We start from the raw sequence: 24,469 nt of genomic DNA, 5'->3' as shown, positions 1-24,469 counted from the left end.
GAAATAATGAATTCTCCACACGTGTTTGAAGGTTGCTGATACGTTCATCTAGCACAGACCTATTGCTGGAACGCCAAGACAATTCTACTACAATGGCAAAGACAAGACGCAAGTCACCAGAGCTCTTTGTGTTGCTCGTGCATGAGGGAGAGAACTGTGACGAGCATCGTTCTCTCTGTTAAGGAATATATTCTAAAATACTTCTTCAGCAAAGACTCAGAGAAGAGAAACACACAGAATTTCTTGCAAGCAAGGGCAGTCTCCGGACTGAGAGACTCGCGCCTGAGAAACTGCCCCGGTCTTTATTTTATACTTCATTGGGTGGGTGGGTGTGTGTGTGTGTGTGTGTGTGTGTGTGGGGGGGGGGGGGGGGGGGGGGGGTCAGAGTGTGGCCCCATAAGATCTTCCCTAAACCTGCTGGTCTCAAAGTCCAGCAGTTCATCAAACCAAAAGGCACTTAGACTAAAACAGACATAGCTACGTTAATCCTGCCATAAAACAATAAGACAAGGTACGACCTCTCTCATGCTCCTAGGATGTGGGGTGAACACCCTAGAATGTTACATGCAGCATTCTACCATATGCAAACTTATATCACTAAAAGATTATACTGACTACTAAATACAATTTTCCATTGACACCCTCCAAGTAAGCAAATGAATGTTAACAGTCAAACATAGAAATTAACATTTGCAAAATCATTCCAGCTTTGTGGTGCATCTCCTCCAGGTGTGTAAATCACACATGCAGAGTGGTTTGAGTTCCTCAGAGCTTCATAAATGTCTCTTCCAGTTGTTTCTATCACTGTCCATATGACCAGAGTCCAAATGTATGCAGACATGGGTATAACAAACACACCAGTTAGTTTTGCTGTTTGTCAATGTGGCTTTCAGTTGTCTTCAAGGCTGCAGGCCTTTGTCAGCACTCCTGTTTTATGGCCTCTATCAACCCTCATCACCTCATTTCATGCATTCTTCCTGTGGGGGGATACTTATGACTCCTCTATTGTCCTTTCGTCTCTGCAGAAAACCTTTTTTGGAAAGGGTATTGGATTCAATGATTTTACTGCTGTTGTAACCCCACCTGTTGAGTCACTTCAGCAGTCTTGTTCATGATGCAAATGACAACAACAATGACACAAAGGAAGACCCTCTTCAGAGTGTCAAAGCATGCATAGCACAGTGACACAGCATTAGGTGATGTTCATAGGAAATTGCTGTCAGTCATTCCCCGTCACCACCATAGCTTCTGCTTTCTGTTCACAGAATCATGATGCCATCCTTGACCTTCCTCTCTGCACTGTCGATTGGAGCTTGGAACGCTCCCCTCATCCTTCAGATCTCCATCTGTTGTCCACAATCTCCTCGTGATTACCTCTGGAAAGCCCCGTGGCACAGCTCTCCATCCAGTGCAGCTTTATGGTCATTGCTGTGGTTCCAGAATCTTCTCATGATGACCAGTAGGTCCCCAAACAGCATGACCTTTGACCTCAACCCCTGCCTGGGCTGTCAGCTATGGTCCCTACTTCTCGCTGGGTCTCTGAAGATTTCTCAGGAGATTCCACCCTTGGGATCATTTCTTCCAGCAATGCTCTGCTGCACCTGCATCTCCTCACTAGAGGAAAAACTTCTATTTGGAAAACATGTCAACCATCATCAAACCAAAATTTCCTTTCAGTTCAGTGAACTTCACTTATCAAAAAATATAATTATTTATTATTTATTAATTATATTATTCGTTTATCACATTTTCACTTTCACTTATTGGCCATCAAAGTGTTTATTATCTTTACCCAAATAATTGGAGCAGAACTTAAAATCTATAAGCTGTAAAAACTTTATATTTGAAGACTGAAAGAGACCCAGGAAGTGGTCACAGGACGAGGGTGACAGACTGTCTGAAGCAGTTAGAACAAGACAAGGCTGTTGGACCAGGTGTGCTTGCTTTTGAAACTGTGTCTTAATTCCACCTGTTTCACATACAAGGGTCAGTTCTACAGGCAGGAACGTGGGTGTGCCGTGGGCTCCCCAGTTTCACCCATTGTGGGCAACTTGTATATGGAAGACGTGGGAAAGAGGGCTTTGCTATCCTACCCTGAAACACCACCAAGTCATTGGTTCAGGTATGTGGATGACACCTGGGTGAACACACAAACCTCCATCTCTGGTTTCTTTGACTGGAGGTTGTTGAGGATTTGATGATTTCACAACACTGTATGTGATGTCACTGGTGATGTCATCTTCTCCATCTGCTGAAATGAGTTAAAGTAAACACTTTTATGATTTAAGAATCTAAATGGACCAAATTATGATGACAGAATGGAAACAAAATACCACGATGAATAAGAATGAATATGTACAAACTTTCAAGTTTCCTGTGAACACATCGTCTCACCAGCAGAACCAGTAACACCAGTAGAATCACAACATAGACTACATATAAGTAAATCTTATAAGGCTTACATGATTTACTCATGAAAGTGGCCACTTTCTCATTACTGTCATATATTGTTTTAGTAAGTAATTCAAAGAACTGTTTAGACGGAGCCAAAGTTCAGTAGAGATAGTTGTGATTGGGAAAGCTCAGAGATATTAAAAGAAGCACTGAGGCTCCATCCCCACCAGAGATGTGACACGCCTCGTCCCTTCGCTAGAATCTGTAGCGAGGGATTGGTTCACCAGAGACCTCGCTCCTGGCTGCTGCCCAGCACACATTGCACCCTGAAGATTCTTGTTTGTTTGCAAAGAAAATTAATATCACTCTCTCTGTCCAAATGCTGTACGTCCACGATTTTAGCTACTTTGTTAGGCTACTTTACTTTTCTAAGGCTTAAGTAAATTCAGGAGTGATCCCCAACAATGTCAGAGTAAGAATCTGCTTAGATACGATATTACTACGATTTTCAGGGCCGAGTACAATAACCTCAGTTTTATCTGAATTAAGAAGCAGAAAGTTAGCGGCCATCCAGGTCTTTATATCTTTAAGACATGTGTGTTATCTAGCTAACATGTAGTGAGTCGTTTAATCTTTAAATGACATTTGTAGAATTTGCCCACTTCCTCTCACCCACCAGTGAAAGGAGAGGAAAGGGAGAGAATCCTGTGCATACACAGAAATGAAGAGCTGGCAGAATTCAATTCAATTCAATTTTATTTATATAGCGCCAAATCATAACAAAAGTTGCCTCAAGGCGCTTCATAGATACAGAGAAAAACCCAACAATCATATGACCCCCTATGAGCAAGCACTTTGGCGACAGTGGGAAGGAAAAACTCCCTTTTAACAGGAAGAAACCTCCGGCAGAACCAGGCTCAGGGCAGAAAGTGGACCCTCGAACAAATGCTCATCCTCTGAAAAGGTCTGCAAATGTTTTCACTGTCAGTAGCAGTAGTTTCCACTGAACCAAATAATCCTAAAAATGTTTTTAAACCTTAAACCTATGAAGGCTGCAGGCCACAACGTGCTGGTCAAGCAACAAAGTTGTTCTTCATATTACTAAAATGTTGGAGCTTGTGCCTCTTCAGATGTTTGCTCTTCTTACTTGCAAATAGCCGAGGGGAAATGCCCGAAACCTCAGTCCTGATTCCACAGCTTTATTACATCAGCCTGGTAGAAAATAATTTTTCACTATCAAATCAGGCCACCAGGGGGCGGAGCGGTCCCAGAAGTTCAGTCGTGAGTAATATCTAACCTCTCCTCTTCCTCACAGCTCTGATTTCTCTGAGGGAGATGTTGTGACTGTAATCTGTGAGGAGGACCAAAGCTTTTCTGATTGGACTGTGAGGAGAAACACAAGCAAACTGCAGAGGGCTGAGTGTGGAGATGGGCGGGGACAACAGCAACGTGATCAATCATGTTCAATCAGTACGCTGGTGCCTCACGACACCGGAGTTTACTGGTGTGAGTCCAGTAATGGTGCCATCAGTAACCTGGTTAATATCACAGTCACTGGTAAGCTGATCACTCTCACTTTACTTCTTATTGCATCCACAAATTGAGCTGAACATGCAGGTACATAGATTCTGTGCTGTTCTTCACTGATCACCTACCTGACTGACAGAGTAATGAAGGACTTCCCTCCCTCGGTGCTTCTTAATGTGTGAGGATATTCTCCATTACTGAGTTAAGACTTCCTTATTTAGATCTAAGCTCTGGATTATCTTGCACGTCTCGTGGCTCCCAAATGTCTCTTAAGTTATTATCCTCTGTAGCCTCATACTTTAGCTTTACTTGGCAAATGTGAATGCTTTGTGTGCTGACAAACCCTTTTGCATGTAGTGTTTTTATGAAAAGCCTTATAATTGCCTAATTTTGTGTTTTTGTTCTGTCACAAAAGCAGGCATTCTTACTGTTGTTTAATATTTTAATCAAACCTTTAAGTTTAATTCAACACAAAAAGCCCCACTGTAAACAAATCCACAGAACAGAACCAAACTCAGCAGCCAAACAGTTTGTCCTCAGTGCAGGTCGACATTCAGAAAAACCAGCTGCCTCAGCTTGGATGGGCTGATGTGCTTTCTCCTTAGTATCTGCCCAGTTTTTGAGAAGACCCTCCAAAGGAACAGATGTTGCCACAATGCACAGTCTCCCCTCCATCACCTTCAACAGGTAGGGAAAGACTGTGGCCTTGGCCTCCCACCAGCTCTGTGGGCCTTCTCCTTGTTGGATGAGGGGCTCCTCAAGATAACATTTCATCTCCATCATAACATCAGCTGTAGTATTTCTCTTTGCAGCATCTCCTGTAGCTCTTTCATCAAAGAGGCTCCACACAGCAGACGTCTGTGGCTCCTCCTTCACTTGGCCCTGTAATGGTGGAGCTGGGTGGGAGTGCACTTTGCTGCTGCAGTTATTCTCTGAAGTGCCTCATCAACAGCTCTGTTGTCACTGAATGCAAGCTTTTTAAATCTACCATCCAGTGATGCAGCTTCTGAGTGGACGGTGTTGAACTCCACACACAGAAACTTTTCACACTCACTGCTAATTTTGTTTTACAGTGAAGCCACTCTGCTCTGCTAGTCCCAATATCTTTCACCTGCAGCAGATGCTGCTTCGTTTGCAGCTGTCAGTCATATTTCTGTGTTTTTGTGTCGCACTCTCCTCCACACTGCTGTCTGTCATCTCACAGGTATGATGTGCGGAGCGATGCTGAACTTCCAATCCCAGCGTTTCATGTTGCAGGATCAATTCCCATATGAAAATATCAATATCTAATTTGATTACATTTGTTTTTCATCATAAATATGACAGACAAAAGTAAATTCGGCAATTAGCGGGATGGTCTGCAATACCCTGTTAACAGGAACTACACTCACCACCTCTCATTCATGTGCGTGTTACGGCTCTGCAAGAGTGTGAGCCAATGAGAAACCAGAGGCACAAAACTTTAGACCACAAAACACACAATCTGATGTTGGTTTGTAAAGATGTTGCTGATGAGACTTTGTAGAAAGCAGCTGGTCTGAGTGATGTGATCAGAGTGCAGCAGATAATGTCTGACAGCAGTTTGAAGAGCAAATGGATTCTGTTCTGTTCTTCATCATCACCTACCTGACACCTCACAGCTGTTTCTCACCTGCAGGTCACACAGGAGGATCTGTTGGACTGAAGGTCAGCCTGTCAGTTCCTGCTGTGCTTCTTGTTGCTGCTGTTTTCTTGATGTAGAGAAAACAAAAACAACAAAGAATCAGGATCCAGCCTCATGTTGAGCTGCAGCAAAATAAAATGTCTGAATCTTTTTAAAGCAGCACTCTTAGTCTCCCGCTGGTGGTTTCAGCGTTGTCAGTGAACCTGGGGAACATGAGATGATGCTGGTAACAGAAATCAAAGGGAGTGAACAGCAGACAGGGATCAGCTGCAGGTTTAATACACGTCCTGAATTTGGTTTAGTTTTAAGTTTCTGTAAAATAAAACCAAACGTTGTGATTTGTCTCTTTATAAATAAAGTTGAATTGAATTTCTCTCTGAGCTCCTGCTTCTGTTGTCTGTCAGTGATTTTATCAGTTGGACATCAAGTAAAACTTTGGATAAAATGAAAACTGTTCACACAGTGTCTGTAAATCCACGGGTGAAAATAATACATGTAACATTCACACAAGTCCACGAGTGATTGAATGAAATGTGATCATGGAAAAATAAATTCAAAACTATTCAAGACTTTTACCATTAACTGTCATTCTATTATGAAGTAACAGGAAGGTAATAACACTATAATATAATAATAATAAAGAAAATTAAAAAATATGGTATAACAGAGCTCACTGCCTCACACTGTCGATAGCAGCATTTCTTTTTAACCTTATTTCATTTAAGGCTCAGACGATCATCTGTTTTCCCTTAAAGTAGTCTAGCTCTGATATCACTTTAGCCTCTGGATGGAGGATTTGCTATGTTAACTTATAGATAATAAACTCAACGTATTACAGACCAAAACCAAACACGTCCGTAGTATAAGACTGGATTTAACTCCCTTCACACCTGTCTCGACACAACAGTCAGGTCAGTCCCTTCCCTTTTAGGAAATCCACCTTAAATGTATTTTAAATGTAAGTGATGCAAAATGAATTTAATATTTTATCTTTAGTTTGTCAGGTAGCATCAGGTCAGATGGATGATGTTGGGTGAGATGGAGCAGACAGAGATGTCATCACAGCTGAGAGGAAGCAAAAGCCTCAACATCCAGGCTTAAAAGTGATGTAGGGAGCTAAAGCTAAAGCTCTGCTTTCTTTGTGTGCTTGTGCTAACAGCAACTAATGAGAAATGTGATGACAATTGTCCAGCTTTGTCCTTTTATATTCTACCAAATGTGAAGTGAACCTGTGGTTATACAGTAACGATAAGAGCATCTTTATTAGTCCCACATGTGGGAAATTTGTTTTGTTACAGCAGGAAGTGGACAGTGCAGTTACATAGCAAACATGAGAGAACCCTGGAATAGAATAAGAAACTGTACACAACTGTACCCAATAGAATAGAATAGAATGATAGGATAAAAATAGAATACACATGCTATATACAACTGAGTACAAATACAACGTTGTCAGAAAAAGAGTGTTACACTTAGTCCTATTGCACATGTGTGTGTTTGATCAGCTGCAAAGTCTTTGTGGTGGAGTCTGACAGCAGAGGGGAGGAAATCTCTCCGTCCCACATCGTGGGTGCCGCAGCCACTGAAGGAGCTGCTCTGAAGCGCTATAAAGGTTTGTGATGATCAATACAGGTTTACAGCTCAGATCATACTGAGTTCATTATGACTGATATAAATATGTGATAGAAGAATAATAAATCGAGTAAATTGTGATTGACAAACAGTTTTAAAGAGAAAGTTTGTTAGTTTAAATTGTGTGAAAGGTCAGAGATGGAGAGAACACCAGGCTGGGGCTGAATATCAGTGTATTACATGCAAATCTGATTGGATGACAGGACAGAGCATAAACTGAAGCTCGCATGGATGTTCTGGGTCTCCTGCCTCTGTGAGATCAGCAGGTCAAAGATTCAATAGCAAAACTTGGTTGTTCCAGCAGCGACGCCGAGGGCAGTGAGCTCTAAAAGCCTCCCAGATGAAAACGTGCCCGATCGAGAGGTGATCTGCTGCTGATGGGTGACGAACCTACTCAGGTCTCCAGCTCTTATCAGAGGAGGCAGTGAAGACACCTGAGCTTCAAGGCAGTCGGGCTGGGCGAGTCTGTGATGACTTTTATCTAAGTACAATCTGAGTATTTTACCTGTAAGTAATCTTACAGTATTATGTTATATTGTGAGTCCTTTTCACAGATCTTCCTAGGTTGAAAATTAAACAGTACTAAATGTAACAAGTAGACAGCAGCACTAAAGTCATCAGTTTAATGGACACAGAGGAAGCTTTTCAAAGGCTTAAGAAGAAGAACATGATGCTAGAACATCACATTTTATAATATGACAGTAAAAATAACTCACAGAGATCATCTTCTATGTTTTCCTCCATAAGGGCGGCGAGCCTGGGTCCAGCTATTTGAGTGGTGTCTTGTTTTGGTGAAGCTTTTGAATTGCTTGGCCTTTGAGGCCTGCATGGAGCTCAGGCTGACACTAAGCACAGGAAAGGCCCACAGTGGGTGCACACACAGGATACAGATCTGTCAGGTCATGATCAACAACCACTGACCAAAGCCCACTGATCTCTGACCTCCCAGCCCATTGTTCCTTCAGTGGGCTGCTTTCAGTCATTATGCAAATGTTCTGTTTATAAGATTGAGGAAACCTGCAGTCAGCTGAGACTGAAGAAGTCACCTGGATGAGTGACGAAACGTTTCTCCCACAAAACGCTGCGTCCAGATGAACAGAATCAACTTTTGGAGATTTACTTACCTGGATGATTGAGCATGCATCAAGACGTTTGGCAGCTGTAGCAGTCGTGGAAAATTCCCTCTGTGGCAGAAAATCCTCACTGATGCAGTCTTGATACCAATAGATGGATAAAAACTGGAGGAAATCCTCAGAGGCCTTGAAAACTCCTAAATGGAAGTAGCTTCTTCTGCTGGGTCTATTCTGTTGGTCTGAGACTGGCTTCCCTTCATTGGCTTCCTGTTAAATCCAGAATTGAATTCAAAATCCTGCTCCTCACATACAAGGTCTTAAATAATCAGGCCCCATCTTATCTTAATGACCTTGTAGTACCACATCACCCTATTAGAGCACTTCGCTCTCGCTCTGCAGGCCTACTTGTTGTTCCTAGAGTATTTAAAAGTAGAATGGGAGGCAGAGCCTTCAGTTTTCAGGCCCCTGAAAACTGAAGGCTCTTCTGTGGAAACAGCTTCCAGTTTGGATTCGGGAGACAGACACTATCTCTACTTTCAAGATTAGGCTTCAAACTTTCCTTTTTGCTAAAGCATATAGTTAGACCCTGAATCCTCCCTTAGTTATGCTGCAGTAGACGTAGGCTGCCGGGGGATTCCCATGATGCATTGAGTTTTTCCTTTCCTTTCCTTTATGGTTATGTAAGTTCCAGCTGGAAGGTGATCATCGGTTGGAGATTGAATGGGGACGACTACAAGACTGGTTGTCCCTACCTATGCCCCATTTCCAATCAGGCTGTGCTTACTTGTGTGATGAAGTTTCTGCATCTAGAAGAGCTAAATTAGTTTTTTGTAGAAATTATTATTATTGTAATTAATTATACATTTTTGTAGCTGTAGGAGTGGGAAGCCTTTTACGTCATTTTTGTTTCCTTTCTACAAGGCTTTGTTTGTTGTGTTAGATGTGTCCCTCTGATGTTCCTCTAAAGACAAATAAAACATTTTGTTTTGGTGAAACTGTAAAACTTGCTGTGGCATTGGTGCTTGAATGGGGAAGTCATTTTTTGTGTTGCATACATCTCTGGGCAGATATTTGGGCAGTAATTTTGAACACCATGTAAAAATGTCAGTGGACATAATGCAAAACCCAATGCTTCAAATCACAGCATCTAAAACCAAAATTGTGCCAAAGATGCCTCATTTCTGTTTAATAGGATAAAACAATGCTAGCTATGTTATAGACACAGTAACCCAAGGAAAGCAGTAAGTACACTGACTGACATTGTTACTATGACAACAACAAGCTGACATTTGGACAAAAAAAACCTTGGAGTAATTATTGAGAAAAACATTAAATTTAAATAAAGTTTTAAAAAACACATGACCAAAAATGTAACTAAAACACATCCTCTGGATGTTTCCAGAATATTTTAAATAAATAAATAATTTAAGGAACAACAACAAAAGAAGATCTATAATCAGCATTTATCTCTTCTGTTTTATTTGATGGTGGGGAAATCATAATCATAAAGAGGCTTCTGATTAGAATTTATTTGTTATAAATGTGATTTATATAAACTTTCATTTAGTACGGTGTGTTGATTATATGTAATATATTTTACTTATTATTTATTTATATTCAGTTTTTATTCCTGAGGATTTTGGTTTTTTTTTATAAAAACTAAAATCAGGACAGAATAATTATTTTGTCTTATTTTATGAATCATTTCGATGTAAGCAGCTATCTTTTGAATATGTGGCTTTACAGCTGAAAGCCCCATCCAAAGTTGTGTTTCTTAATGTTTACAGGCCTCCCAAATACTGCACAGACTTTTTTAATGACCTCAGTGAACTGCTGTCTGTGATCTGTGTTGATTTTGACTGTGTAATTATTGTTGGGGATTTTAACATCCATGTGGACAACCCTCAGGACAAAGGGACCAAAGACCTGAGTAACACTCTGGGCAACTTTGGGCTGACTCAGCATGTAACAGAGGCCACACATAATAGAGGACACACTCTTGACCTACTGATCTCCAAGAGCCTGAGCATTTCAAAGGTTACTGTGTCTGATGTGGGCGTGTCTGATCATTACTGTGTTTTCTTTGAAAGTAAAATCTCAGCCCACACAAATATATCAACAGCTGTGATCACAAAACGGTGTATAACTGAACACAGTAGTGAGATCTTTAACCAGGTCTTCCCATTAACACCTGACCTGTCCAAAGGTTCAGTCAATGAGCTCGTCAATAGCTTCAATGCTAACATGTTAAATGTAATGGACACTATTGCTCCCATTAAGGTGAAGGTTATCTCTGGAAGGAAAAAGTCTCCATGGAGAAACTCCACACTGGTGAAAAATGAAAAAAGAGAGTGTAGGAAAGCTGAGCTTGAACTTCATTCGACCATGGCCTGCAATGACTTTGCCAAATTCTTCACAGAAAAAATCCAAAAGATTAGACAAGCAGTTGGTACATCAACAGCAGATCCAGGATATGTACTGTGTCCACCGAAAAACTGTTTAAACACCATGAAACAGTTTCACCCGATTAACAGCAAAGACCTGGAGGACATCTTAGGTCAACTGAACTCCTCCTCCTGCTGTTTAGATGTCCTGCCAACAAGTTTTTTCAAAAAGGTCTCAAAGACTTTGGAGTCAGACCTGTTACAGATCGTCAACTTTTCTTTAATATCAGGCGTGTTTCCAGAACCACTAAAAACTGCTGTAATAAAACCTATACTGAAAAAGGACAATCTTGACAAGACACAAATGAATAACTACAGGCCGATCTCAAATCTCCCGTTTTTAAGTAAGATCATTGAAAAAGCAGTTTCTCAACAGCTCAGTTACTTCTTAAAACAGAATAACTGCTACGATGCCTTCCAGTCAGGTTTTAGACAGAACCACAGCACTGAAACCGCTCTGACCAAAGTGTTTAATGACATATGTCTGAATACAGACAGTGGAACAATGTCAGTCTTAGTTTTACTGGATCTCAGTGCAGCATTTGATACAGTTGACCACAGCATATTACTCAAACGACTGGAGAACTGGGCAGGTCTTTCAGGAACTGTACTAAACTGGTTCAAAACATACTTAGAAAACAGGAAATACTTTGTATCAATAGGTAACTTCACATCTGAGCAGACTAGTATCACATGTGGAGTTCCCCAAGGTTCCATCTTGGGACCCCTTCTGTTTAACATCTACATGCTCCCACTGGCACAGATTATAAAGAACAACAAAATAAACTACCACAGCTATGCAGATGACACACAAATATATATCACAATGTCACCAGGAGACCGAGGCCCTGTACAGGCTCTTGGTAAATGCATTGAGGAAATTAATGACTGGTTGTGCCACAATTTTCTCCAGCTAAACAAAAACAAAACTGAGGTAATAGTCTTTGGTGCCAAAGAAAAACGATTACAGGTCACCAGAGAACTTCAATCTATACATCTAAAAACCACAAACCAGGCAAGAAATTTGGGTGTAGTGATGGATGCAGACCTAAACTTAGAAAAACACATTAAGACAATAACAAAGTCAGCTTACTATCACCTCAAGAATATTTCAAGGATAAAAGATCTGATGTCTCAACAGGACCTGGAAAAACTAGTCCATGCATTCATCTTTAGTAGGCTTGATTACTGTAACAGCATCTTTACAGGTCTACCTAAAAAATCAGTCAGACAACTACAGCTCATTCAGAACTCTGCTGCTCGAGTCCTCACTAAGACCAAAAAAGTGAACCACATCAGTCCAGCTCTGAGGTCTTTACACTGGCTGCCTGTCCGTCAGAGGATAGACTTTAAAGTTCTGATGCTGGTCTATAAAGCTCTGAATGGTTTAGGACCAAAATACATCAGTGACCTCCTGACCCAGTATGAACCTTCCAGATCCCTCAGGTCATCTGGATCCGGTCTTTTATCAGTTCCCAGAGTCAGAACCAGAGACGGAGAAGCTGCATTCATCTTTTATGCTCCTTATATCTGGAACAAACTCCCAGAAAGCCTCAGATCAGCTGAAACACTCAGTTTATTTAAATCCAGGTTGAAGACTCACCTGTTCTCAGCTGGATTTGAATAAAGCACCAAATCCACACTTTTAAGCTTAAATTTCAAAACTAACATTTTAACTACTGATTTTATCTATTGTTCTGATTTTATCTACAGTTTTTTTAAATCATGCTTTTTATTGTTTTTGTTTTTTAATGTCTCTGTAAAGCACTTTGAATCACCTTGTTGTTGAATTGTGCTATATAAATGAACTTATATAAATAAACTTGCCTCGCCGCTTTCAGCCACATTTACAAAAACGCTCCTCCTGTTCTGATTTTTCTGATAATAATCAGAAAGTGCTGAACTCCTCTGAGCTGTTACAGGAACAGATGTTGGCAGATGTGTCAGTGACAGAGTTACAGTTAGAGAGGTCAGTGAGCAGGATTTCTATCAGGATTCATGTCAGATTTATTATAATGATGTCTGTTGGTTCACACTCACGGCTGCTTTGGACTGATTCCAGCTCAAAGAGCATCAACATGTTTTCATGTTTCCATCATGATGAGGAGCAGAAACTCTGAGGATTCTCCTGAACTGACTACAGTAAGTCATCCACAGCTTCTGCTTTATATTCTACATATTATTCAGTAAATAATAGATAATTACTGATAATTAGACACTTTCAGAGGGACAAAAGTAAAAAATAAATAAATCTGTAGTTAAGAAGTACAGATACTCAAGCTGTACAAATACTCCGGTAATAGCTGAAGTACTCATTAAACTTCTTTACTGAAGTAAAAATGAAAACTATAGGCTCTGAAAAGTACTCAGGTCCTACCGTAGTACTCAGTAAAAGGTAGTCTGGGGTTAAAGTGGATGTGGCAGGTAGAGGAACTCTACGACTGAGTGCAGCAGGGATAAAGAAATAAGTCAGAATCATTTGTTTTGTGACCTCCAGCTGTTTCCAGGCTGTGATCAGCTGATCTACAAGCAGACGTGAGCCATCAGCGCTCGTGTAACACAGTACAGTACAGAGCTGTCAGAATGAATCACCCAAGTTTAGTCTCACACTCTTTATCCAGGTTGTTGGCAATTATTAATTAATCGCCCTTCAGTGTCACACCAACACAGTGTCAACACAGCAAAGTGAATGTGCCACACACTCCATGTGTCATCTACTCATCACCATCTGAAACTATAACCTTCATGGGCCAATCACAGAGGACGAGACAGACGAAGTAAAACTAGACACAGGAAGTAGGACTCACTGGTTCTCCATAAAGAACAGAGATTTTCAGTCTTTTAGGTAAAACGTTTCAGTTTTCTTGGTTAACGTTTGGTTAACATCAACCCACAAAAATATTTGAACAGAAACTCCAAAAACGAGTGAAACTAAATTTAAAATATAATTTCATTTTCAGTGGATGTTAACCATGAAAAGCCTGAAAGATCATTGGTAGAAAATTCAAATTATATTGGTCGAACATATCAGACTTTCAAAGCATCTTCAAAGTGTTGAGTTTAAACGAGCAGCTGAACAACAGATCAGCTCTAACCCTCAGGGACATTCAGATTTATTTAAACCTTTAATCTGATGTGTTCAGGTTTAAACTCGGGTTCAGTTATTCAGTGAAAATACCAACAGACTCAAACATTTAGAACAAACTAAGAGTCAGATGAGCAGAAACAGAGAACACGGACATGTCTGCTGTAACTGCGTCACTCTGCTCCACGCTGATGTTTGTCCTGTTCGTCTCTGCAGGTGAGATTTAACTGTTAGAAACTAAACTGAGTTTATTTCTGAGATAAAGAGTCTCAGTCTGGTTTACATGCTGATTATATTTCTCTAAGAAGTAGTTTATTACTCATTCAGTGTTGCGATCGACACAAAGCTGGGTGGAGTCTGTGTGTTGGTGCAGTTTGCAGCACAGACACAAAGAAGTGTAATGTGTGTGTCAGTGTGATGTGTTGTAGTGTCAGGAGTCAGGATGCAGCTACAAAGCTTCTTGTTCAGTGTATACAAACAGCTGTAGCTCCATAAAGGCAGCATGCAGAGACTCAGTGTCTTATAATGAGAGGCTGCTTTCTCTCACACATTATGTTCACTTATTATCAGCACATGTTGTTGTTTGTGGAACAGAGTTATTGTAGTTTTTCTCATTAGTTTGAGTTTTTATTCCATTTGGACTTTTTGTGTTTAGTTCAGTTTAGTTTCCAGATGATTTTCTTCTTTTTCAGGTTTGATTATTTATTGCTTGAAGAGTTTTAATAGTTTTATTCTTTTTTCATTCTTACTGTTTGGAGGTTTGTGTCAGAGGCCAGATTCAGGAGCATCAGTACAGCTGTTACAATAAAAAGCAGTGACTCAGTCTGACAGACATCCAGAGTCTCAATGAACTCGTCCATCAACAACATTTTATCAAACTAACAGATTCTAAAACCAAAGATTTGTTTTTCAGATGATGTTTTTCATCCGTCTCAGTCTTTGCTCATGAACTTTGTCTCCAAACGTCTCAGCCTGAGCTTCCCTCTGATGAACTCGTTCATAATCTCGTCCATTCTGCTCTCAATGAAAATCTGAACATGTTCAGCTCGGCCTCCTGTCTTTGTGTCAGAGTCTCCAAAGCAAACATGACAGCAGCTCACTGCCATCTTCAAACCTTCCCTTTCACTCTTGCTGCTGTCCTTCTGTCACAAATCAGCCCTGATGAAGATGCTCGGGATCAGGTGAGGAGGAGGAGAAGACTCGCTGTGGTGACGCCTGAAGGGACACAAGAAGAAACACAATCAAAGATCATCATCTAATAACAGAAGACAATCTTTCATTGTGTGTTTCTGATTGGCTGCTGTAGAAGTGAACAGTTGTACTTTGACCTTTAACCTCTCTGCTCTGTGTTGTTTCCTCTTTCAGACCAGAAAACCATCACAGCTGAGTCTGGACAGGACGTCACTCTGACATGTCGAGCTGCAAACAACAACATCATTATTTTAGAGTGGAGCAGAGCTGACCTGAGAGATGAATATGTGTTTGTGTTCCGGGACGGTCACTTTGTTCCAGCCAACCAGCATCCATCTTTTAAGAACCGGGTGGATCTGCAGCACAGACAGATGAAGGATGGAGACGTGTCTTTGATTCTGAAGGATGTGAACACTGCTGATAGTGGAACATATGAGTGTCGTGTCTTCATGGAAGAAACACGCTCATGGAAGTTCATCAGCAGCATCCACCTTCATGTTGTTCCTCCAGGTGAGTGAGTAGAGTTGAGTGTGTGTGTGATCAGAGGTGAAGCTGCTTCCTGGTTGTTGATGTTTGTTTCTAAAGATGTTGTTGATGAGACTTTGTAGAAAGCAGCTGGTCTGAGTGATGTGATCAGAGTGCAGTAGATAATGTCTGACAGCAGTTTGAAGAGGAAATGGATTCTGTTCTGTTCTTCACTCATCACCTACCTGACAGCTGACACCTGTTTCTCACCTGCAGGTCTGACAGGAGGACAAGAGAAGGATGAAGACAAAGAGAAGGAGGATGGATCTGTTGGACTGATTGTTGGTCTGTCAGTTCCTGCTCTGCTTCTTGTTGCTGTTGTTGGTTTTTTGATCTACAGAAAACATAAACAACAGCAGAGAGTGGAAACAAACCAGCCTCCTGTTTAAGTGCAGCAGGTTTAAAATGTCTCAGAGGTTTTTCCAGCTTTGAGTCTGCCGCTGCTGTTCAGAGTTCTGGGTGTTGTCAGTGTTTAAAATCCTGCAGAAACAGATGAACTGAGCACAGACAGCAGGCCCACAGCACTGTAGGTTTATTTCAGTTTTATCTTTAATGGCTGCTTCTGTTTTTGCTGACAGCTCATCTCAGTGGACGAGTTTCATCTTTAAAAACAGTCTTTACATTTCATAGTAACTGGAACATCCAGAGGGCTGTGACTACAAATCAACTTCAACACAGTCAGGCTTTCTTTGTGTTAGCTGGCTCAACTAAACCTGAAACTGCAGTCAGAGACAGCAGGTATCACCGTGGTGATTATCACCTTTCTCTGCTTCAGGCTCTGAGCACGCTCAGATGAAAAGGAGCGTTTCATGTATCATGTGACTTTTCTTCTACACAAAATGGTCCCTGTGAGCGCCACCCAGTCCAATCAGAGACGTTACTCACTGATAACTTCACTAATGTCTCCACTACATGAATACAGGTACATTGTAACAGTGTGATGTGCAGTTTAGCTTCACTCAGTGGCTTCAGTAAGTTACAGTTTAACAAGCTGCACATATGAAACATTTCCTCCAGCAGAGAATCGACATCACAGTGAAAACGTGGCTCTAACAGCTGATTTAAAAACAAAACTCTGAACATGAAATGCTCCTGACCAGGTGATCTTTCACCATCAGTTACCATGGTGATTTAGCCTCTTTCTGACACAGAAAGCTCTGACTTTGAGTGTGACACAGCTCACTGAGACATTTTGTTGTGCACGCCTACTTTTAACTCTTCAAACAAATGAAATCAACACTTGAACATTTTTGACTTTGATGGTTTTGTTTCCACTGACTGTAGTTACATCATTTTGAGCTCAGATTACATATTTATGAAGTTTTTCACACCTGAATCTTTCAATCATCAAGATCTGGTTTCAGTTTTCTCTTTATCTTTGTGAGCTGTGTGTGTTGTTTACCCTCAGTATCCATGAACAGTGTTACAGACCTGGGATCAGTGTTTTTGTTTATAAGATCAAATATGACCTCATTATGTGAGTGTGAGCTGTGGACCACAAAACCTCAACAACACTAATCCTCGATCAGCTGTTTCACTAAAATTACATCCAAGTATGAACTCATCCCATCGTTCATGCATCAATTTGTAGCTGACAGATGGTTATGCACATCCCTGGTTGCCTAGGTAACCCTCTAACCTTAGATAACGCTATTGTTGTCACTCAGCAGTATGATTTAATGTAGTTGTTTCAATAGATCTCAAAGATAAGAAAAGTTCACCTCGGTACTCGCTGACTTCACATCAGTGATCAGTTATTGCGTTTAAAAAGTGTATCTACTCGTCTTTGACCTTGTATGTATGTGTGTTTATGCTCTGATTGTATTTTCCTGCTGCTCACACAGCATTAGAAAAGCCTGAAAACTCAGTGTTCACAGAGTCTGTAAGCACCAAATGTTTGTATGAAGGACAGAGAACAAACAACAAAGGTCAGTGTGAGAGTGTCTCTGTATTTGAACAATAAACTCTTACTTTGGTTTAAATTATTTATTCTTTCATTTGTGTTGTTGGCAGAGAAGCTACATCATGTGAACTTCATCATATTGTCACATGTCATCACAGATTCAAAAGATGTAATATTTGTGTGTTTGTTATTAACAATCGTGCCCCCAGACGCCAAAACAGTGCCAGCAAACTGAAACTGAAAAAAAAACCTGTAAGCAAAAAAGAAAAAAAAAAGATGTAAGTGTGAAAACTTTTTTCTTGTCTTAATGTCAATATTTATTTTTCAGTTTCATTTTAAGGTGGCATCGTTTTAACCCCAACAAAACAAAACAAAAATGACAGAAAGTCCATTGAAATCTGAAAAATATTCATTTTCTGTGCATGAACAAAAACTTTACTTTTTACAAGACAGGAAAACTAACAGTAGCTTTAAATTTTTTATAGTGTATCCTCATCCTCAGTATTGGAAACACGTCAAACTGCATTTCCTATAAAATCAAATCAAATCATAATGATCATGGAAATTTCTTGATCTAAATTCTCTTCTAGATTGAGTGGCAAAAACAAGAAGAGCTGCTGTTTGTGTTTGTGCAAGTGCAAGAAATACATATAGCACGCTCTCCATCCTTCTGCTAATGTTTAATGTACTGAAATTAATTCTAATTAATGAAATTAATGTCTAATTAAATTCAAAGAACTGAAGATAAACAGGCCACAGAAAGCACTTTGTCACCTCTGCTGTGATGCTAACTGTCGTGGTCCCTCAGACCTCGTCGTGTGATCTGACATTTACTGATTGATTTTGTCTGTTTTCAGGCTCTAACTTTACAGGAAGAAACTGTAAAATAATCAAATTATTCTTCATTGTGAAAACTTCATCATGAAGCATTTGTGATGAGCTACATTCCTCTGAACCTTCAGTTTGGTTATTTATTTATTTATTTTCCATCCTTGTTCTTAATGCTTTCACCATCACAACTAGGGATGGGTACCGGTGTTCTGACATAAACGGTAGTAACCAGACCGAAAAGCAGCGCACATTTCGGTGCTTTATTTCGGTGCTTTTTTTTCCTGAGCTGTGATACACTCCTAGCCAATCATTTTACGTTTCCGAGTGTGACCCGTGGTAGGTACCTATTTAAAATAGGACAGAGCCGTAGGCGCACAGTCAGTTTAAAAGAGTTTAATTTTTTAATACAAAATAAAAGAAACAGTGTAACAGCGGCACCTCAAACCAATTAAAAACGTTACCTTATTAGAGACGATAAAACTGTGCGATTGCCCGTGAGACGGGACAAGCGCTGCAGGGAACCGTTTAAAAACAAATCGACATAGCACACAGGTTAAACATGGACGGCAACTCACACATAACCCCAAATGGGTAAAACACTATAGAAAAAAAGTCAAATCTTCAGTGCCGTCTTCACTCGGGCCCACCGCTGTGCATGCAAAAGCGGGGAGACAAAAAAAAGGATTTGTTTTCCCTGCAGCGCCTTCACCGTCTGCGACAATATATATATATATATATATAAATAAAGGGGTTAAAATACTAAAAGGATCAATATCTGTGGTGCCTACTGATACAGAAAAAGTAAAACCAAAAACCAAAACCATCGACAGCCGCAGCAGTCAGTCTGTCGGCTTACACCAGTTTAAAACAAATTAAAACACACTGATGTGTCGGGTCCTTTGCCCGCAGCCAGAAATCCACCTGGCAAAGCAGCAGCTCGGTACTCTGTGAATAAAAGACAGGAGATCACTAGCTGGACAATAAAACACAGGAATATTCCTCCACTGAATTGGTTTTGTTACCTGTCCACAAGTTTGTGTCACACCCTAATAAGTGTGGGTCAGTGGCGATGAAGTCCACTATACCGTTCTCACGGGAGCAATGTTTCCCACCTACAAGGGTGCAAATAACTGTAAACCTCTGCCAACAGCCAGAGCTCAAGTGGTACATTTTTGTGTAACCTACCGTTCTAACAGAAGTTTAGGGGAAGGACGCATATCAGACTTTCATAGTTAAGAAACACCAACTTGCCCAACTCGGACCAAGCACTCGCAGCTTCAGGTTTGCAAAGGAATACCCAATTGCCCACACCTGCACTTATGAAAGGAGCGAAGACCAGCTCCGCCCACCAGGGGCGGTCCCAAATCTCCAGGTCTCACCTGTCACACGAGGATAGTAGGCAGGTCCAGGTACGTACGTTCTGTTAGAGCAGAGCTACAGATTAAAAATGTCCAAGGCGAAGCGGTCAAAAGTCTGGCTGTACTTCACAGCAAAATATGCAAACTCAGCAGCAACAAGTGCTTTAAGCTGATACTGTGCAAAGGAGGTAACACCTCAAATCCGATGAAACACCTGGCGACGCATAGCGTTTTTTTTTTTTTTTTAAAGCCGAGAAATGCACCGTATTTGATGGCAGCAGCAGCCGTTCTTCTCTGCGTGAGTAGCTTAATGTTGTTCGCGTGTAATTTACGCTGAGTAGGCTAACCACGTTATTACATTAATGCATGTAAGGTGAACTAGCAAACATCATCATAGCTACATGCGGCTGTCTTCTTGTTTGATGGCAGATACTCCCTTCACCCTGGCCAAAAAGGCTAAAATGACCAAAGAAAAAGAGGGAAACAGCTGAACATGAGAGGTTTTTGGACAAAGTTTGTATTTTTTCCATTGGTTAAGCACTGCTTCCAGCCAAGAGTGATACCATATATGCCCCATAGCTGCAGAAAAGGCTAACATTGTTATCTTTTTACAAAAACCAGCTGAACATGAGAGGTTTTTGGACCAATTTTGTCTTCTCCATTCTTTAAGCACCGGTTTGAGCACCGTTTGAGCACCGGCACCGTTTCAAAAGTACCGATTTGGCACCGGTATCGGATAAAACCTAAACGATACCCATCCCTAATCACAACACTATGAACTGTGGGTAATCCCTCAGGTCCACAGAGATGAGGACTCGTGAAAATGTGCATAAGGACTCAAAGTGTGTGCAGAGAGCCGTCATGCACTTGATAACATGACAACAGGACGGCCCTGAGCCCTCAGAGGCCGACACTAAGCTGTGACTGTTTATCTGCACGTCTCAAACACGCCTCCATTTGTCTGCAGGCTGAGTGATCTGACTGAGCTCAGCCTCCATTTTCTACAGGGAGACGCTCAGACAGGCTTTCAGTTTCATTTCACAGGAACAGCTTTGCTTCTGTTTTACATGCAGGTGCTGCACAGAACACACCCTGTTCAGTCTGTTTGTGTGACTGACTGCAGCTCAGATAAGAGGCTGGATCAGCTGATTCAACTGGTCAGCAGGCTGCATCATTTTCATCTCTGCAAACACCAATCAAAGTCCTGTACACAGTGTGTTTAGTACTCTGAGTGCGTTATTTGTCCGTAATTGTGTTAAAAGGCTCTGAGTTTAAGTTGTAAACAATCTCAAACCCTGGATTTATCTCCACCATGTAAGCTGCTGACATCCACCTAGCTGCTGTTGAACCATGATTTGGACATATGGTACTCTAAGGTCAATGAAATAAGATAGGCCTGATTAAAGTTCTTCTATGTGAGGAGCAGGATTTTAAATTGTGGATTTAACAGGTAGCCAATGAGGAGAGGCCAGAATAGGAGGAAGCTGCTCTGTCCTTCTAGTCCCTGTCAGGACTCGACTGCAGCATTTTGCATCAGCTGAAGGTTTTATGGGAGTTTTTAAGACATCCTGATAATAACCGATTACACATGATCTGTGAAATGTTCACACTTGTTGCTGCTTCCTGTCTGTGTGTTTCTTCCAGACAAATGTTAGGAAGCTGATTCTCACGCAGGTCACAGATCCACACTCTCAACCCACTGTGGACTGTCCCACATCTCGGAAAACGTTAGAGCACTTTTGCAAATCTGTGATGTCTTGATAAATCGAGTAGATATTTGAAGTTTACACAGCTACATTCAGAAAGAATATTTTAAACTGTGCATCCCTCCGAAACTGCCTCTTACGTTTTCGACGAAATGCATTCTGGGATATTTGCCTGGGTTAGCCTTCAGTAGCTTACTGGGGTCATGGAGAGAATGTGTTAATAATACTGAGTGGTGGGATTTATAACTATGGACTAGTGATGCGCAAATCATGAACGAATCGTTCAATACTCGAGAATCACTTTACTGACTCGTGAATCATGATTCACAAGCCCAACTGACTCACTGACTCATCCCTGTTGCTGTTAGCAGCAATGTATCTAGCTTATAATTAAAATTGTGGAGAAAAGCACAACATCCAGTATCGTAACAAAAAATTTCTGCTCTGAACTGGAAGAAAAAACCCTGAGTAGAAGCTCACATCAAGAAAATAGCTCCTCGGTTCACAGTAGCATCGCTCTGCTAACATGCTAACAGCACATTTGAGCTACTCACCCCCTCCCTCCTGTGCTGATTTGTAAGCATAAGCAAATCACTCAGGACTCACTCACCCCCTCCCTCCTGGCTCACAGCTTCTTCTTCTTCTTGGTTGGCAACCAATGTTAAGGCGCATTACCGCCCCCTGGATCACAGCTCAGTGGACATTTAGATGAGAAAATATATATTTAACACATTTAAGGAAAATACTAATAAAATAGAAAATTAAAATATATTAAAATAAAATAAAATAAATGTTTATTAAGCAATTTTGATAGAAAATTGCTTAATTTTAGAAATGTTTTGCTCTTTTTTGCTCTGTAAAATAGTTGTTTTCTTTTAGAATCATTCATCTTAGCAGTAGGATTTACATGAAAAGAGAAACAAATTAAGTTTGAGTGAAAATGTACATTTTTTGCACTCTCTGGTCGACCGACTCAGTGAATCAAATGAGTCAACAAATCCGATTCACTTTGGTGAGTGACTCATTAAAACTCGATTCAGTAAAAAGAATCAAATTTACCATTACTACTATGGACACTATGTGCTGACATGACCTTTTATAAATTTACTGTCCAATCACAAACCTTTAATGGGAGGAAAGAATTTGATTGGACAGTGAGGGTCATGTCCTCATCGAGGATAGAGCGCACAAGAGTGGACTATTATATTGATTAGTCAAATCTCATTAGGCAATAAAACAACTATGGTCAGAAGAGAATGTATTCATTAAAAAAATAAATAGAATTTACAAATAAAATAGTTCCATTAAAAATTACGTGTACTTGTTGAGCCTTTCTGAGAAATGATCCATGTGATTGATTAATTATGCCTGCAGAGACCAAAAGGGGCCCCAAGAGTCTGGCTGCAGCCACTGGGGGGCGCCATATTGCGACTCGCTCAGACACATGAAAAATTAGAGGGAACATTGCCCGGCAGCCTACGTCTATTGCAGCATAACTAAGGGAGGATTCAGGGTCACCTGGTCCAGCCCTAACTATATGCTTTAGCAAAAAGGAAAGTTTTAAGCCTAATCTTAAAAGTAGAGATAGTGTCTGTCTCCCGAATCCAAACTGGAAGCTGGTTCCACAGAAGAGGGGCCTGAACACTGAAGGCTCTGCCTCCCATTCTACTTTTAAATACTCTAGGAACAACAAGTAGGCCTGCAGAGCGAGAGCGAAGTGCTCTAATAGGGTGATGTGGTACCACAAGGTCATTAAGATAAGATGGGGCCTGATTATTTAAGACCTTGTATGTGAGGAGCAGCATTTTGAATTCAATTCTGGATTTAACAGGAAGCCAATGAAGGGAAGCCAAAACAGGAGAAATATGCTCTCTCTTTCTAGTCCCTGTCAGGACTCTTGCTGCAGCATTTTGGATTAGCTGAAGGCTTTTCAGTGAGTTTTTTGGACATCCTGATAATAATGAATTACAGTAGTCCAGCCTGGAAGTAATAAATGCATGAACTAGTTTTTCAGCGTCACTCTGAGACAGGATATTTCTAATTTTAGAGATGTTGCGCAAATGGAAGAAAGCAGTCTCACATATTTGTTTAATATGTGCATTGAAGGACATGTCCTGGTCAAAATGACTCCAAGGTTCCTCACAGAGTTACTGGAGGCCAAGGTAATGCCATCCAGAGTAAGAATCTGGTTAGATACCATATTTCTAAGATTTTCAGGGCCGAGTACAATAACCTCAGTTTGATCTGAATTAAGAAGCAGAAAGTTATCATCCAGGTCTTTATGTCTTTAAGACATTCCTGCAGTTTAACTAAATGGTGTGTGTTATCTGGCTTCATGGACAGATAGAGCTGGGTGTCCAGTTGTAGACGATGATGCTTGAATTCAAACAGGCACACAATATGAAAGATGAGGAAAATCCCTGAGCACTGTGCAGAGGACTCTGAGGACTGAGACGCATGTTGTCATGCATGTGATAATATGACAACAGGACGGCCCTGAGCCCTCAGAGGCCGACACAAAGCTGAGTGTTTATCTGCCATTTACCGTTTATGTAAACACCAAACAAAGTCCTGCACACAGTGAGTTTAGTGCACTGGGTGTGTTATCTGTTAGTAATCGTGTTGAACATTATAAAAGTGTCACAAAAGGTTGATTCTGTTTATCTGGACGCATTCAATTGGAGAAATGCTTTGTCACTCTTCCAAGTGATTTCTTCAGTTCCATTCGATTCCTTCTTGTGGGACATGCATGGAACAATTCACCCAGGAGGCATCCTCGTCAGATGCCCAAACCACCTCAACTGGTTTCTTTCGATGTGAAGGAGCAGCAGCTCTACCCTGAGCCCCTCCAATAGCCAAACTGCTCACCCTATCTGTAAGGCAGAGGCCAACCACTCTTTGGAGGAAGCCCATTTCTGCCACTTCTATCCACAATCTCAATCGCTATCCGAAAGAATAATGATGATTGATCAATGACCATTTAATCAGTGGCCATGTGTACCATTAACAGAGAGAGTTGTGGAATAGCTGCAATCACAGCATTGTAAAATCAACAAATCAGTTTATTTCTAAGCTCAGTTGATCTGACTGAGTGATCTGAGTGAGCTCAGCCTTCACTTTCTACAGGGAGATGTTGT

General features: G+C 40.9%; 1 protein-coding gene across 2 annotated transcripts in view; it reads left to right on the top strand.

Moving 5' to 3' along the window:
• The first annotated feature begins 13,973 nt into the window (after nucleotides 1-13,973).
• LOC146578477 (butyrophilin-like protein 2) overlaps nucleotides 13,974-24,469 on the top strand; it is a 66,056-nt gene continuing 55,560 nt past the window's right edge. Inside the window, exons 1-3 of one of the 2 annotated variants that reach the window (XM_085268755.1) lie at nucleotides 13,974-14,034; nucleotides 15,184-15,519; nucleotides 15,751-17,263. In XM_085268755.1, coding sequence (XP_085124881.1) covers nucleotides 13,974-14,034; nucleotides 15,184-15,519; nucleotides 15,751-15,923 — 570 coding nt within the window. In that variant the 3' untranslated portion in view covers nucleotides 15,924-17,263. Of the gene's footprint in view, nucleotides 14,035-15,183; nucleotides 15,520-15,750; nucleotides 17,264-24,469 lie in introns of those variants that run through there. The other variant, XM_085268754.1, reaches the window with a different exon arrangement.

The sequence above is a fragment of the Mchenga conophoros genome, linkage group LG3, assembly GCF_057382185.1.
Source record: "Mchenga conophoros isolate Kocher_MC1m ecotype Shallow Benthic linkage group LG3, M_conophoros_male_GT1.1, whole genome shotgun sequence".
NCBI classification, from domain to species: Eukaryota; Metazoa; Chordata; class Actinopteri; order Cichliformes; family Cichlidae; genus Mchenga; species Mchenga conophoros.
This window is presented reverse-complemented; position numbering and strand designations above follow the sequence as displayed.